Source organism: Octodon degus, unplaced genomic scaffold (assembly GCF_000260255.1).
Source record: "Octodon degus isolate 3935 unplaced genomic scaffold, OctDeg1.0 scaffold00133, whole genome shotgun sequence".
Taxonomy (NCBI): Eukaryota; Metazoa; Chordata; class Mammalia; order Rodentia; family Octodontidae; genus Octodon; species Octodon degus.
In genome coordinates this window covers 6,771,261-6,789,472 of record NW_004524709.1, presented here as the reverse complement: position 1 = coordinate 6,789,472, position 18,212 = coordinate 6,771,261, and the positions used below count along the sequence as shown (strand labels likewise).

At 39.4% G+C, this 18,212-nt stretch overlaps 1 protein-coding gene across 5 annotated transcripts in view; it reads right to left on the bottom strand.

Moving 5' to 3' along the window:
• Positions 1-18,212, bottom strand: part of Dip2c (disco interacting protein 2 homolog C) — a 213,139-nt gene that overhangs the window by 160,902 nt on the left and 34,025 nt on the right. For all 5 annotated transcript variants that reach the window (XM_023701324.1, XM_023701327.1, XM_023701323.1 and 2 more), the window contains 2 exons: positions 9,214-9,339; positions 1,787-1,996 (listed from right to left, as the gene is read on the bottom strand). In XM_023701324.1, coding sequence (XP_023557092.1) covers positions 1,787-1,996; positions 9,214-9,339 — 336 coding nt within the window. The remainder of the gene's footprint in view (positions 1-1,786; positions 1,997-9,213; positions 9,340-18,212) is intronic.

Here is an 18,212-nt window from a genome sequence, read left to right as displayed (position 1 = left end):
AAAAAAAAAACGGGAGGATCATTACGAGTAGGATCTATGAAGTAAGGCCCTGTAGGCCCTGAACTAAAGACATTTAAAAAAAAAAGAAAAAAATATGTAATGGTGACACATTTCTGTTCAGTGTTTAACTCTCTGTGATTTCAAAAAGAGGTTATTAGTACACAGAAAGCCAGACACATGGCCCTGAAAATATGTTCACCTGAAAAAGTACCACTTCTCATTTGGATATTGCTTTAAAACTTATTACGAATATTCCTCACAACTGTTTTGAATGGTATAGATATAAGAAACTTTTCCCCATTATTTCCCACTACAAAACAAGAACAGAAGTGACTTCGCGATCTCAGTTCTTGTTAATGGAAGAAGTGAGCACTGATCCAACTTTTCTTGCAACAGACAAACTGTCTCATTCTGGATACAAGAAAGGCTGATGCTTTTAAGCTTCATTCGGTGAGTGTGAATGAGGCTAAGATTTCAAATGTCAGTTAGAAACTATTTCATCCATCAAATAGTTAAGGATCTAGAACTAAGCACTGGGCATCTGAGATGGCTTTGGAGTTTTTAACTCACTCATCGTATTTACTATTCACAACATGGAGCAGAGCAGCTATGGCTAGACCATCTCCACCTGTGTCTCATCTTCCCGTAATGATAACAACACAGTCTGCAGCAGCCTCTTGAGCCTGAACTTTGTTCTTCGTTGCTATTTTTAATAAGAATACAGTGAACACTAATCTATGCAAGTTAATTTACTTTATGAAAAACTTTTATTATTGAAATGATTAAACATCTTAAATCCACAGTGAAAAATGGGCAACAACCGAGAAGTGTTCTACTGCTTCCTGAACTTCGATCCTGCCCAGGCACAGTAAGTGAGAGGCACACAGCCCCAGTGGAGGTGAATGACCTATCACAGGACCCATATTTCCTTCAGTCACTTACTCACCCAACGGACTCCAGCTCTTTTTTGTCTGATAACTCTTTGTCATCTCCTTCTCTCCACTATTAGCAAACATCTCAAGCCTACCCTTCCTAATTTTGTGCTTTTTCTAATCTAGATGCTCTGCTTTATTATAAAAACTATACAGCAAGAAGCATGAAGCATCTAATACATCTAAATAATTATAACTGAAACAGTAAGGCTCAAAATTTCCTCAATTAAGTCCCAAAGCAATGCAATACACTTTAAAATTCCCTTTTCCAGGGCTGGCCAAATAGCTCAGTGGATTAAAGAGGCGCAAGCAGGCGCAGGGGCCAGAGGTTTCATCCCTGGGCCTGCTGTGCTGGCCCCACCCCAGAGCACATTGAAACAGCAACTGGGACTGGGCGTGGTGGCCCGCGCCTGTAATCCCAGCTCTTGGGAGGCTGTAAACAGGAGGATCACTACAAGTCCGATCTAGTAGTGAGACCCTGAACACCCTGTAGACCTTTCCCTAAAATTAAAAAAAAAAAAAATCATATATCAGCACTATTAAAACATTAGAAACACAGTTTTTGCATAAGCGAGACAGAAACACAGAAGTAGCTGCAAACCTTTATGTACAAATAACACATAAAATTCCAGCTGTGAAAGAGGCAGGGTGAGTAAAGGGCAATAAAGCAAGAGCTTCATTAAACAGTAATGCCAAATCACCCAAGAATCAGTGGGGCTATGGACTGCGTCCATCACGTAGGTCCCATTGTCAGGAAACAAACAAAACATGCAACTATGTACTCAGTGCTTGGATACTAACAGTGAAAGCAGACATGGGGAAAGATACAGACCCCAGCCACCAAGGGTACTCACCTATGTGTGTCTGGGCCATGACGTCAGCCAGCCTGTGGGCAGCCCCACTGCCTCCGCTTTGTGTGGAAGAGGAGGAGGTGGTGGACGTGGTGGAGCCATGAATGGCCTGGCTGATCCAGTGCTCCATATTGATGCTGCCTTGGCTGGAGGTGGGGGTTCCCTGTGAATCGCCCTGCACAGAGCCTTCATCTTCTGAGCCAGAAGAAGTATCTACATGGAAAGAGATGAGATTTGCTAGCGACTACAGTGAAGAAATACCCCAAGTCATGTGCGTCTATCCATAGTGGTTGAAATTCAAATATAAAGAGAAAATTGTGCAAATAATCAGTAGAAAAAAAAGACGTTACATAGTAGAGAACAGTCATTTAGTAAATAATGACTTATTTGCAGATAAAATGCAGGTTAGAGGCAATAGAAGTTCTGACAGGGCCGTACTCTTCCCAAATACTTCAAGGGCACAGCCCTTGCCTACTTGCATCTTTGGCCCACAGTCCCTCCATCTTCAAACTACACCACTTCACCTCTGGCCCCAACCTCCTTTCTTTTTTTTTTTTTTTTCCACAAAGACCTTTATTTATTACAGTCTATCTGGTTAATCCAGTATAACTACTCCATCTCAAAAATTTTTTTAAAAATCATACCTGTAGAGTTCCTTTTATGAAATAGCATAACATTTTTAACAACTTATGAGAGAGTACATTATTCTTTCTATCACAACATACAATTCAGAAATAAAAAGACAACTACAGCTTATAAATAATATCTCTGTTAAGGAGATATATAAAGAACTTAACACCCAATAAAACAATGAACAAATCACTATATAAAACAGCCAAAATATCTGGATAAACTTTAAGGAATTCTTTTAAATGACTACTAAGCACATTTAAGGATATTTAACATAAGTTATTAAGGATATGAAAGTTAAAACGATAATGGCACACACTTTTATGGTTCAGATTTATAACGTCCTCCAAAACTCATGCATTCACAGGCACAGCAGTTAGAAAGTGAATGGATTGTGGTGGAGTGGGGATATCCTCAGAAGTGGGTGCATCCACTGGAGAGTTCAGAGCTGTGCGTGCTGTTAGGAGGCAGGATCTGGTCACAAGAGGAGAGTCCCTGGGAAGTGACCTGGAAGATTCAGCTCTCTTCTTGCTCTTCCCTTCCTCTCCGCTTCCTGTCTGCTAGGGAATCAGCAGCATCTTCTACCCAGGCCCTTCCACCATAAGGTTTCTGCACTGGAGCAGGACAAGCATGGACTGAAACTTATGAAACCTGAGCCAAAATGAATTTCAATTCCTTTAGGTTGTAGGGTTGGGCATTTTGTCCCAGTGATGAAAAGTGACACATACTATTTCACATTCACTAGAATGACTGTAATGAAAATACAGACAAAGCAGCTGGTGATGAGGTGAACAAACTGGAATGCCTATATATAGTTGGTGGTACTGTGAAACTGTCCAGTCATTCTGCACAACTTTACACTCTGGATAAATATGGCTAGTATTGTGCAGTCATTTTCTTGTCACTGTGACATAATACCAAACACCTACAATTCAAAGCAGGGCAGGTTTATTTTGGCTCACATTTTAGCAGTCTCAGTCGTTGTAAGGTCAGTGGCATGGTAGAATGGCCTGGGCTGAAGCAAGCTGCTCACACCTCAGGAGGCAGGAATCTGGGAAGGGGTTACACCCCACGAGGTCACACAATGCGTGTCCTGCCTCTTGGGGCCTGACCTCACATCCTGACATCACATTTAGCTACAGCACCCCCACGACACAATCACTTTTCAAAAGCCCCACCTATGAGTGAGTGCATAAGGCTTTGGGGGGAGTTCTAGATATAAACCACAGAAAGTACATGAAAGGCACATAAAAACTTTCAGTGAGACTCAGTAATACCCACTCCTTGAAATGTATCCATGATAAAGGAAATCAAATATATACACAAAGAACTACATAGAAATGTTGACATAAACATTATTCACAACAGTGCAAAACAAGGGAACAATGTGAACAGACATCCAGTGGTCAATGGAACAGCAAAATGCAGTATGCCATCTGACAGAACACAGCTCGACAAAAATAACGACTTCTGCCTACAACGTCATGAGTGAACCACAAAAATGTGAAGTTACAGAAGCAAGGTGCAATCACCCTAAAGGTATTCCACAGAATGTTCACAGTTTGGTTCTGCGAGTAACAGCTTCTAGGCTTTCATGTTCTCAATGTTTATTCACCCTTGTTTGTAAAGAATATGTTTACTGGAAATGAACTGATGGTTTTTATGTCCTTTCAGGACTTTAAAAATGTCTGAGCCTTGGTGGCACGTGTCTGTAATCCCAGCACTCTGGGAGGCTGAGGCAAGAGGATCACCAAGCCCAAGTTCAGGCTTGGCAGCACAAGGAGACTCTGGCTCAAACTTAACAACAACAACAAAGATGTTGAATTCCATCACCTCTAACCTGTATTTTATCTTCAAATAAGTAATTATTTACTGAAATGACTGCCCTCTTGTACATAAAATCTTTTTTTCTACTGATTATTTTCACAATGTCCTCTTTATTTTGGATTCCAACATTTCCACTACTATGGATGGAGACAAAATTCTCTTTACACTTGTGCTGCTTGGGTCCCACTGATCTTTACAATCCTCCTCTGCTCTTCATTGTTTTCTGCTGCATGAACTGCTGTTGTTTGCCTTGGAGCCAGCGGAATATGGACTGAACCCTCCAGTAACTGTGAGCTAAATAAACCTTTCCTTCCTTCATTTGAGTGTGTGGTATTTGTCCCAGCAATGAGTAAAAAGTAACTAAGACAGATGTCTACTTTGAAAACCTGCTTAATCTGCAGGTGAGGCTCACTGCTAACAAAGGGATGCAGTATGTACAGGTCTCCCCTGAAATTTAGCTCAGATTCATCCCCACCTGTTGGCCATAACTTGATGACCACTCAGGTTTCCTGCCCCGATGCTGCCTCCTGCCAGGGTTATTACTCCCACATGTTGGGATTCCCCGGTCCATTCATTTGTCTGTCCAATTTGGGGAACTACACTTGGTTGCGTAACCTTAGTTCTACCAAAGCTAAAATCTAATTCTTAGATCTAAGAGTTAGCAATTTTTAATTTATTTAGCTTTTCACTATTGTTTGGATGAAGCAGTTACTTCTAAGCTTCTTAAATAGGTAACTTGAAGCACTCTTATTTCTTTTATTTAAAAAATAAATGTCCTCTCTCTGCTCAGCTGAAACTTAAGTCCACTTTTTCCTTTAGTTCTTTTGTACAGTCTTGAGTACTTGTAATTGTATACTTAAAAGCTCTTGTCTTTTTTTTTATTTATTTTTATTACATTTTATTTATTGTGTGTGTGTGTGTGTGGCCAGCTCAGCCCACCAGGGGGCAGGGCTGGCTGGCATGTGGTGCTGGGGGATCGAACCGCGGTCCCTGTGCTTTGCCAAGCTTGTTTCAAGTAGGTGCTTTAGACCACTGAGCCATCTCTCCAGCCCCAAAAGCTCTTGTCTTATGCTGTATCAAACACAAACAGTATTTTCCAATCGAAACGTGATAACCAGATATGTACATTTTAAACCAGTTGGTAGCTAAATTTAAATATATAAATAAGTACATTAATTGTGGTGATCAAATTCAGGTTCTCAAATTTAGTATTGTATTGCTGGTGGTCTACACAGGGTAAAAACCTGCAGGTTTGCTTCATGCAATTAGATAGTCATTTGTAGTAAATATGTTAGTGGGAACCCCATTGTTACAACTAGAAGTTTGGGAAATTATTCCTGTAATTTTGTACATTAAAAATTAAAGAAAGCAGGAGTGATAGAATATGCTTGTAATCCCACCACTCCAGCTAAGGCAGGATGATCACAAGTTTCAACTTAGCACAAACAGCTTAGCCCTACCTGAAAATTAAAAAATATAAAAAAGGGTTGGGGATGTAGGTCAGTACAAGGACCCGGAGTTTAATATCCAACACCAGGAGAATAAAAGGTAGAGGAAAGTTTTTTCAACAGAAGGCTACAATAACAAACCACATTAACTCTTTTTTAGAAACTACAACACTGCTCAGCCACCAGTCATTTCTTGTGGCGCATATAAACTTAAGGGATTTTCTCTGCATAGGAGTAAATCTGAAATGAGTTCTAATAACTGAAGTGAAACTAAATTTTTTCAAATATAATAAAAAATGTAAAGTCCACTAAAAAGCACTAAACAGTCTGTGAATAAAAGATTTCTTTTATAATGAGGAGGACATCTACGTTTGCAAAAAATATCCTATGTAACAGGATCATTAGGACTCCTGATTGCAGTTTGCAAAATGTACTATATGGCATACATGCAAATGCTAAATAATCACAGGGAAACATTTCACTAAAATTTGTATTTCCAAAAATGTTCTTTGTTTTTCAAAGACAATTATACAGGGGCCAGGGAGATGGCTCAGTAGAATAAGCTCTTGTCTGGCAAGCACAAGGGCCTGAGTTCAATCCCTGGTTCCACAAAAAAAAAAAAAAAAAAAACCAAAGACAATTATACAACAAGGTTTGTTTCTCATCACAAACGTTTTGCCTTTCATCTATCTTGGGGAACCCAATAACAGTTCTCAGTGGATGGTTTCAAATCTGAGAAGAACATACACCCAACCACATTGCTACTTTCTTGTAAAGTCATCATTTCTACTATAAAAAATGGTTTAGAAAGGTACTCTAGGAGGCTCAGGCAAAAGGACTGAAATTTCTGACCCAGACAAGGTAAGTTAGTTAGACCCCTAGTCAGAGTGCGGAGGATATAGTTTATTGTAAAAGTCCTGGTTTCAACAGCTCATACTTTCAACTTGAAAAGTACATAAATTGTGATACTTAAGAGTTTGAAATATACTAATACATACCTGGTATATCATGCCACATCACTGGTTTAAAGTATGTCCTATTTCCCTCACTGTCTGCCAACACTCAGGGCTAAGCTTTAAAACACAAGAGAAACTGAGCATGGAAACACATGCCTGTAATCCAAGAATTAGGGAGGCTGAGGCAGAAGGACTGCAAAGTGTTCAGGGGAAATCTCAACTGCACACAGAATTCAAGGCCAGCCAGAACTACATGGCAAAACCCAGCTCAGAAAATGGGGGGCGGGGGGAGGGAAAGAAGAAGGGAGGGAGGGAGGGCGGGAAGGAGGGAGGGCAGGAAGGAGGGAGGGAGGAGATTCTAAATGGTGCTGTATATGTTCATTCATTCTTACTTTACCTTGTACAGGGAAAGGTAGCATTAAAAAGCTTAGAAGCATTTTAATCACTTTTAAGTAGCACACAAGGTAATTTAAACCTGCAGATCAGAAAGACGTGACAATGATACTGTGTCTCCCCTATGGTTTTAGGTGTTGAAATTAATTCTCACTCACAGGATTAAAAGGTAGAAAGTTAAACCAACTATGCCACTTAAAAGGTGGTTCCTCTGGAAAGTGATTAGCATTAAGTCATTAGGGTGGAGCCCCAGGATTAAGTACTGCTAACTTCACAACAGTGACAGAACCAGATGAGACACATTTACAGATATGTTCCCCCTTGCTATGTGATGTCCTCTGGACCAAGCCCAGAAGGAGGTTATGGCATAAAGTCTCAATTTGATTGGCTTTGGGATCTGCTCAGGGGACTGTGGAGCATCTGTCTGGGTGTGTCTTGGTGGGTTACGAAGGCATGGCCTTGAGGGTTATGTCTGATCTCTGCTCCTTTTCGGCAGTATTGCCCTGCTCTGGTTTCCAGTCACTATGAACTAAGTCTCTTCACTGGTCCATGGCCTGCCACCATGATGCTGCTGCCTTGAAACCTGCTGATCATGGACTACACTCCCTGAACTGTGAGCTGAGTGTGCTAAGGGAGGGGGTGGTGAGGGTGGGAGTGGTGTCTCAATGCCAGGAAGGCTAATAGAGAGGTCACATCAGTAATGGCCTTTGCTTTAGATGTCCAGAACTGCCAGCCAAAATAAGCCACTTTTCCTTATAATTTGTCCATACTATAATGCTGTGTTATTAGCAAAAGAAAGCAAACAAAACAGATAGGTGCAATGATGCAACAAAGACCTCAGAAACAAATCAATAAGAAAAAAAAGGTTTAATTCTTCAAGTTCCTAATAGGTACCTGAATAATTTCACTTTATCTTTCATTGTAGTTTTGAATATCATGATACAATTTATAAATATTTGTATACAGTGAAATAGAGAGCTTTATAATTATATGGAATTAAAAATGAAATAAAAGCAGCATTATATAACTGCTATAGCTCCAGTTTGGCCCCCAGGGACAACGTGTTGGAAGACTGGTCCTCACTAGTATCAGAAGGTGGAGGAACTTTTAAAAAAGCAGGGTCTGGGGCTGGTGAGATGGCTCAGTGGTCTAAAGCACCTACTTAGAACAAGCTAAGCTAAGCAAAGCACAGGGACCGCGGTTCAATCCCCAGCACCACATGCCAGCCAGCCCTGCCCCCTGGTGGGCTGAGCTGGCCACACACACACTAAATAAATAAATAAATAAATAAATATTAAAAAAAAAAAAGCAGGGTCTAAGGCAAGGTAATTGGGGCATGTCCTATGTAGGAAAGAATTAAAGGAGTTCCAATGGGACCCAGCAGAGAGTTTTGTGGCTAAATCATTACAAAAAGGAAAATAGCCAGTACGCCCTCACCACAGACAGGACCATGAACCACACTCTTTATCCTCAAGAACTGCAAGCTACATAAATCTCTATTCTTTATACATATCCCAGCCTCTGGCATAGTGTTAAAGCAACAAGAACATAAATGGGCTATTACCTTCAACCATTCAGATCAGGGGTGGCAGGACTGCGGACCAACTCAGGACTACCATCTGTTTTTGTAAATACAGTTTCCAGTTGTGTTCTGCAAGACCCAACTCCATACACTCCCTGACCATCTAGCTACAATGGCAGAGTCAAGTACTTGTGAAAGAGACTTTCTGGCCTGCAGGCAGTAATCACTTTAAAAGTCTAGTTTAATGACCCTGATTCAAGTAACTGTCTATATTGTCCAATCTGATATAATACCACAATGTATTCATATTATATAGAGTCAAAAATAAAGTCTATACCAGTCTAAGCAGAAGAAAAGGCCAACTTCAATTAAAAATATAGGGTTACAGCTGCTTTTCTATATGCAGAAATAGCATTTTCTAAGTCTTTAAAAGAACGTATATATGAGAGTCTTGATGCAAAGTCTAAAGTCCATATTTACATACATAGTAATGCTAATTTTCCCTCCCAGGTTAACTGGAATTTCTGTTCACAAAAGCATGATTTATACCACCACTGATGTGAAAGCTGAAAAGAGGGCATTCTGCCGTGCAAGCAGCGAATCCCAAAGCATTTATCACATTTAAGAAGCAAAAACAGCAAGCACAGGGCTCACCTGGAGGTGTGTAGGCATCCATCGAGGTCTGTACAACCAGCGATCTACGTTTGGAGGGCATGGGCACTGCCATCTTCCTTTCTTTGTGTTTAGCAAGAGCTGCTTGAACAGCCTCTGTGTGAACATCTAGAAACCAAGAGAAAGCCCAGTTACTGCAGCGTTCGGTCAGCATCCTGAAGGAGCAAGCCTTTCCTCCTCCCCGCTTCCCCTGAGGTATAGTGCACCTTCCTACTAACGCAGATAAACAGATGGTGGGCAGGAAAGAAGTTGGACCTTCTGGCTTCAAAGTCCTTGTAGACTTTAAAATCCATTCATAAACATTTAATTGTTTGTTTTACTACCAAAGAATCTCTATAAATAACTAAATACTGGCTCTAATTTGCTCTGGCACTTTTCTTAAGGTGGACAGACTTTGATCTTTGGATACTTCTCCGGGTCACATGTTGAAGCCTTACAATTCATTCCAACATTCTGTTAAGGGAAAGACGTGCACCATACCACCTGTTAGTAATGGATAGATCCTACACTTACTGAGTGCTCATTTATGGGCCTGAAACTGCAGTCAAGCATATTATGGACATTAACCCATTATTTTAATTCCACATTTATTTACTGAATGTCTGCTCTGAAAGGTAGTATCCTCTGCCCTCAGGATGCAGTTGAGAAAGAGAGAGACACTGTGGCTCATTACTTGCTAAGAGATCAGGGATTGCCATCTGACAACAGAGAGAACTGAAGCAGGATGTGATACAGATGCACTGAGTGGCTAGTCTGAATCCTAAAGTCAGAGAGGAGCTCTCAGTGTGAGATCTGGAGTATGAATGAATGGCCATACACAGTCCAATTTCTATCTCAGTGGGGTCTTTCTGACAGCTGTGAAGAAGACTGCAGGAGCTGCTGGGTACCAGTTGGAAGCCGCAATCCAGACTAGATACCCCTCATGATATTATCCACCATTTTTAGGAGGGGGCACTTTGGTTATTCTCATTTCCTAAACCAGCAATCAAAGGTTATAAAACCTCTCCAAGTTATCAAATAGGTAAGCTATGTGGCTAGAAATTGAACCCAGGGGTGACTACCTCTAACGCCTTCACCTCCATCCACTTACCTCTTCCAAAACAGTAGTTAGTGCCCTTTATGAACTTCAAACATGTTACTCCTTCATGAAATCGTCCCCAAACCCTACCCCTTCTGGTACCAGAAAACCCAGTTTACATTTTAGAACAGGGTTCATTCAACTGCAGCCTCTGGGCCAAAATCAGCCTTCAACTATTTTTGGTAAAAATGTTTTACTGAGAGACAGCTACACCACTGATGTACCTGTGGTCCATGGCTTCTTTCCCAACATAAAAACAGAGCTGAGTATAGTGACACAGGCCACAAAAACCCAGAAATAAGAAAATATTCGTCATCTGGCCTTTGATAGAAAACATTTGCCACTCTCTGTTTCCAAGTATATTATATACCACTCATAGTTAACTCATTATATTGTTTTATATTGTTTAGCTTTGTAGTGCACTACTTCTTTTCTTCACAACTACACTCAGTACTTAAAGACAAAAATCTAGTTTTCTGTCCATATGTTCTTAATAAGTTCCTAGATCAAAAAATGAAAACTGACTAACATGGACTCACTGCCTAAAATTTAAGGTTTACCAAATGTGTTGAGAAGCAGTATTAACTTTCCACAAAGCAAGCACTTTAGGTTTTGTATACTCTTTCTAAAACTTTTTAGATATAACCTCATATTTACAGAAAATCTGCAATAGCACAAATGATTCTCACTTGACTTTTACTCAGATGCCTCAACTATTTATATTTTACCCCACTGCTTTCTCTCGACTCCTCCCTCCCTCTCCATGAAGTGTTTTCTAAATTATATGAAAAGGATATCATGTTCTTCTATATCTAAGTTTCGATGTACTTCCTAAAATCAAAGACATTCTCTTACATAACAAAAACCTTCCTCAAAATATGAAGTTTATTAACATATCAATACTTGATGGAAAATACCTGTTCCATGTTATGCCTAAGATGTTTGATATTCAGACAGATAGAGAAGTTAAATCCAACTGCATATGCAGTAGGGTAATAATAGGCTTCTCTTCTGGAGGGTTAACAGCCTAAGTTTGCAGACCAAAAATTAGAGAAATAGAAGGGCCAACATTTTGTCCCTAGCCTTTCAAGGTCAGTGAAGACTCAGGACATAGGAGAAACTATACTGTACATCACGTAACTCAGTTGTGTCCCAAATTTTCTGATCAAGGAGATTAAGGGGCCATAGAGGAAAGTGATCAGTGATGTAGAGTGCGCCTAAGGAGAGTCACCGGGAGAGAAAACATTCTCTCAGGCTTTTGCAGAGAGCAAATTGGTCAAGCAATGGCCGTGACTCATCCACGTGGCTGACACTGACAAAGGATCTGTAAACTGCTGTACAGGGTTACAGGATAAATCCTAAGGGGACTTGACTGGTCCTATCAGATACAAAAGTTACATTTCTTGTTATATAGGTCTTGCTTTATCTTGGTCTTAACCATCCAGCAGAAAAGTATAAAAATGAGGTATATAAAGTAAAGCCATATTAATATGTTGAGCTGTGAAAGGCTCAAGTCAACAACTTCTGCAGATAACCTACTACTATTGTGGACTGCTGGACTGTGTTGGATTGTTTTGCTGAATTCACACACCTATAGTATTTAGATGCCAATGGAATACCCATCTCTGACAGGACTAAACAAAAAAAGGGGATACAAAGGAAGGACCATTCTGTAGCTATATATACAGAATAGGAGACATATAAACCTACTTTTGCTTAAACCAATGAGAAGAAAGATTTGTACTAACAGTGCTTGGAAAGGATATCTTGTCTATATCTTATACTATGGATAACCACTAAGAAGATAACAATGTACAATGTATTAATTATGGAAAATGTCCTATTAATCAGTTTTGAAACAGTCTTTTTGCTATTTGTTTCTCAATAAAATAAAATTTAAAAAATATGAAGTTTAACAATGATCTACTACTGTTACCTAATCCAAAGTTTATATTCAATTAATGTTAATTGCCACCATCTCCATTATAATTATTTTCTTTTTGAATCCATGATCCAACCCAGCACAACTGATTGCTCCTATAACATGTTCTTTAACCTTCTTGAATCTGCAAGTAACTCAAATTTTCTAGAAATTAGAAATTTTAAAGAATTCGGTCATTACTCTGTACCCTGTCCTTCAATTTAGGATGTCTGCTGCTTCCTTGTAATCATATTCTGCTTAGGCACTGCAGCAGATACATTAGACATTCATCCTCTATGAATTATGTTAACTGATCGTTTAGTTAAAGTGGGTTCCTTTAGGTCTGTCTAGTGTGAAGATTGAGAAGCAATCTGGAAGATACTTTGACACTATATATATATATATATATATATATATATATATATAGTTTTCCAGTAGTTATTTAACCTGTCTACATTCTCAGATAAAAGGATATCATTTTAAGCAAAACAATATTAACCACAACTTTTAAAAATGCTTACATTTTTCTCCACTGAGAAAATTTGTTATTAGTCAAGGTTCTTTTGAAAAATTCACTATACAACTGTATCTTGTACACAATATTATTTATTATCAAATAACATTTTTTAAATGTTCTTAAGTAAGTTTTTCAAGATTCCTGGGGAGTGACTACTTTAAAGAGAAAAGTGGTTATGCGGCCTACCTCAGGATAAGAAATCAGACATCCAAACTATTGTTGTGAAATATGTGATTTTGTAATTGGAAAATTTGAGACTACTACATCACTGTGAGATTCTGTTACCTCAAGGGAGGATGAAATGGATACAGGGGGCACCAAGACAGGTTTGGATGGGAACCCCACAATCTTAAGTGGAGAGTCTCATAAATGGAAACATGGAGGAGTGCTCTAATTCACCCATGTTTTGTGAGCTTGAAGTCCACTCCAGATTACATTTAAGCTTCTCCCTGAGTTAAAATTATCTTTCCAATCAAGTTATATTTTTAACCTAAATCATTTTCAAAAGGATGAATACAGACAAGTGCATTTTAAACCACTGTGAAGTTTTTTCATAAAGCTGAAAGAGTTTAAAACTCGTTAGCACTATACATAAGTCTGCTAATTTTTTCCCCCATAAAAACCACAAAAAAAGAATACTTTAAATCATAAAGAGACTAGCGCGTCACTGCCAGGAGCTGCTCCTTTGGATAGAAGTAAAAGATGTGGAGGAGTTCACCTACAGCTAAGCTGCACGAGTCCATTAATATGAGGAAGAAATAAACACCGCTGTAGCTATGACAACATCAGATTGGACATCAAGCTGAGCAATGCATAAACTAATGCAGGAACTAAAAACAAAGCTATTTGCAAAAGTGAAACTCTATGTTTTACTTTAAAAACAATAGCACAGTAAATGTTTAAAGCATATATAAAACCCTCAACATTCTGTCAGATTATTGTATGTACTCAACAATATTGCTAAGAAAAAATGATATAATCACACTGCCCTCCCCAACCTGCAACCCAGGGTCTGATGCTGGCAGACCTTCAGCCTGTTAGCCCAATCAAAGTTAAGACAAAGATGTGGGAAAAGAATACTTCCTGTTGCTGAAGACTAACTTCTCAAGTGTGGAGTGTAATTATAGTGCAAAGCTGAGTAAGAATATATGAGTCAGATTTACCTCCACATGTTAAACTGATACAGTTAATAATACCAGTCAAACCTTAAATACACAACCCAAAGAGGAGTGTTGAATTATTACCACTTTCAAAACAGGATTAGATGACAATCTTTCTCTGTGGGAAGAGATGTTTTGAAATATGACAAAAACTGAGGAAGAACCAACCAAACCCATGTGGCCAACTCTTCTGATTATTCCAGTTTTGCTTCTTCCAATTATTCTTTAAAAAGCTGACATACTTTTTGGTCACAAACAGAAAGAAAACACCCAGTGTTGCTGCTGATGAGAGCTTCTAAGATGCCCAGATTTAAGCCTGCATGTCTAAAGGCCACAGGATCAATGCTGCAGGTGAATAAAGGAGAAGAGAATTGATCCTACAGATAAATGAGGGAGGGGAAAAGGGCAGGACGTGACCACAGGGCAAAGACAAACTGATGAAGTTTCTCTTCTGCAGGCACCAGCACCACATGGTCATGGCGAAAAGCACTGGGCAGCCTGAATATTTTGGATGTAGGAAAGAGACAGTATGGGAACAATATGCATACTTAGACAGGAGTACTAGATGAGAACAAAGGAAAAAAATGACAGTTCTTAGAACACACAGAAAACAGATCAATTCTAAAAGAGCCATAACATTAAGAACTTTCCAGAAAATATGGTAACTTGGGTAAACAGGTTGCTACAAAACAAATCTCTTTATTTTCATAAAATGAGCCTATGAATGAAATTTAGCAGCTGTGATGCATCAAAAACCCATTAAAGCCCTTGATTAAATGCCCCACAAAATCTTAATTACAAATGTTCTGGATACAATTTTTACCCAGGCACATCAATTAGAAACTAGACAAGAGGCTGTGAAAGGGAAATAATGAGAAATGGAAATCTCCTACTTGTGTAGATGCAGTGGGCAGGGCGACATCCATGTGAATGTCACAATCTCTTTTTATCAAGAGTCCACAAGATATTCACAGCACTTGCTGACCAGTGTCAAGAACTCCAATTACTGTGTGGAATACTACAACTAATTGAAAAGATAAAAATCCTACTAGAGGAGAACAACCAGGCTCTCCAGTTGGATGTTTATAGTGGTTTAAGATGGAGATCTGTTATTTCCCAGGTGTCAATACAGACAAATACCAAAAACTGGCCAAAGATGCTTCGACCTATGGAGAGGCTAATAAGTAGCAGTTTATTCTTTTGTATAAATGATAAATCATTTAGGTTTGAAATCTCAAACTGACAGTATATCTTATCAAATTAAAGAGAAAAGAAGAAACAGATAACCAAAGAAGAAGTAAATTAGAAAATGGTCCAGGAATTAAGTAGGTGCAGCCAGGCTCTGGGCTGCCAGAGGACAAGCACAGAGAGGGTGGGATACGATGTAGGTGCACTGACTGCACAGTGGAGCTTCAAGGAGCATGTGCTGCCTTCCAAGTGCAGGGAGGTGCTCTGTTAAAGCTGAGGGAGGTGCGAGAGCCGCTGGCAATCAAGTGCAGCACAGGCAGAAAAGCTGGACATCTAGCAGAGAACACCAGGGCCAAACTATAAGGCCTGTGCTCAAAAGCATCTCCTACAGCCTCCAGGAACAGTTTAACAAATATGTAAAAGGCCCAGAGAAGGTAACGAGGATGAATTCGGAAGTGAGCAGCAATAATTTGATAGCAGCCCATTTGGTGACACAAAGTAAATCTTTCTTGTTTGTCTCCCCTGTTATAATGGTTGATGAGTTATTCACTTCAGGCTTTTTGTTCTAATAATCCAAAAATATTCAGCTAGGAGAGAAAGGATTTAAGATCAGTTTCATATGGCACTGAATAAACAGATTGCTACTGTCAGTAAGTAATCTGTTCCAAACTTCTTATGTTTATAGTGTTGGACAAATTACGTTAAAAGATAATTCTTCAGCAGAATTTCAGAGAGTGCAGAAAATGACAATAAACCACTCAGCGTGTCATACACTGCTGGAGAAAATGAAACTATTATCTCCTTTTGTAAGAGATTATTAAAAGCTTAGTCCCACAGTGCAAGCATTATGTACCTATCCCTAGCATGTTTCAATTTTCTAGAAACATCTTTTTCTAGAACAATCAAGTGTGTACGAGTGATTTGTAAATCCACTCAGTCTCGTTTTCTTTTTCTGAGTGGAAAGACCGACCTCCCCCTTTCTTTGACTGGTGACAACTTACCCTCAGCTCCTTCAGATATACATTCCAAACTTTCCTTTCCATTTAATTCCATGAACTAAGATTCCATATTATAGACAGGATGCTCCAAAGGATTTAGCAACACAAAATGTATCCTTTTTCTAGGGAACAATGGGATACTGGATTAAGAGTCTACATCTGCCTCAGAATCCTGACTTTATCACTTACCACCTGCACTGACACGGAATAAAATTTTAGCCCCTCTAAGCTTCACCTGAATCACTGAAGAGGTGCCAAAAAGGATTATATAAAATACAAATCACTACATACCTGTCACATACCAGCACTCAATAAGATAGCTATTTTCACTAATTGTTGAAGTAATGTATTCATCACAGATTCTGCAAAACTGAAAAAACCCAAAGGGACTGAATTATTGAGTGCCCCCCCCCCTCAGGCGCTACACCCTAATTCCTGGGAGTGGTGCTACCCGGGGCAACGTTCTCTGCAGTCACTCAGGTGATGAGAGCTTATCCTGAGGTGATCATTCCCGCGTGGCCACACACTGTGGAGCACAGGAGAATCTCCTAACACCACGTCACACACCAGCGAAGAAGCAAGCACCAGCATTCATTCTCTCCTTATAGGAGCTGCTGAACAATACGACAGTGATGACCAGTAGCTTCTGATCTATACACTGAAGGTAAATTCTATCTCTCCATAAAATAATTACCGAGTTATATACCAGTCCTTTCTTTTCATGAGACATTCATCTTTTGACTGCCCATGAAGCCTATATATGGTCACTGGATAGATGTAAGTTGTTTAAGCACTAAATAGGCAACCCCAGTCTTCTCTTTGCTTTTAAAATACATCATAATTTGTTTCACTCTGAAAAGAATTTGCATTCTGAAAAAGACAACCAATGGGATGTTCAAGGAACAGAAATATAATAAATTGGAACACTTTCAGCTTCTGAGCAAAAACCGAAGCTTTCCCACCTCTTATTTTGGATGTCACTACTGCTGTTACTAGTATTCTAGAATGCTGCATATATCTATAGATTTAAATATTAAGCTGATAGTTTTTCTTCCCCTTCTCTCATCTACAATCCATTCTTTAAAGTTCCCACTATTCTCAGTTAGGGGTCCAGTGTCCCTAACACCAAGGACAGGAGTGAATCAACAAAGAGAATGTTTCTCTAAGGAGGAAATGTGGTGTGATGGTTGATATACTGTATCAACTCAGCAGTTTTATCTCCTGGGTGAAAAGAACAAGCACTTACTGCTCTAGGATACTGTTCATTGTTGTCAACTTGAGAAGTTTCGCAAGGGGTCAGGGTCCTTACTTTGTGTTTATCCTGAGCCTGTATAAGAGGAGGGCTTGAAGACTGTGTGAGTGTAGGCGGGTGGGCTGGAGCCAGCTTGCAACATAAGGGAGGAAAAGAGGCTTGCTGGCACATCTCCTTGTGCTCTTACTGCGTTCCTGGGGCTTCCTAATAACACAGCAGCTAAGACCACAAGTTCTATAGCCAGACTGCAAGGGTTCAAATCCCAGTTCCTCTATGTGCCCTTGGGCAAGTTACTTACCCTATCTGTGCCTCAGTTTCCTTAGATGCAATTAAGGAATAATAAGAGCACTTGCTCTAAATGGTGCTGTGAATATTTAATGAGTTAGTACATTAAAGGGCCCAGGGCAGACCCTAGCAAATGGTAAACACTCTGAACTTTTTAGATCTTAACCTGATACTAATTATCATATGTACAACCTAAACCTGAGAAAGGCCAAACACACACATCTTTCATTACTTTGATGTATCTGTTGTAATTAATGACAGTAGTGATGCTCAGTTATTAAATAATAACCATACCATATATTAGGGTTCACTTTTGGTATTGTACTTCCAGGAGGTTTCAACTAATACATAATTGACCTGCGCCCACAAGGCACTATCATATGTCATAGTTTTGTTAGCCTAAACCCCTCTGTGCGCTGTTCATTCATCTTCCTTCTCTCCTTCTAACCTGTCAGCCACTCATCTTTTTTACTATCATCTGTTTTGTCTTTCAGAACCTCATATAATTAGAACCACCTAGTATGTATAGACTTTTCAGACTGGCTTCTTTCATAAGTAATTAATATGAAGATTTTTTTTTTT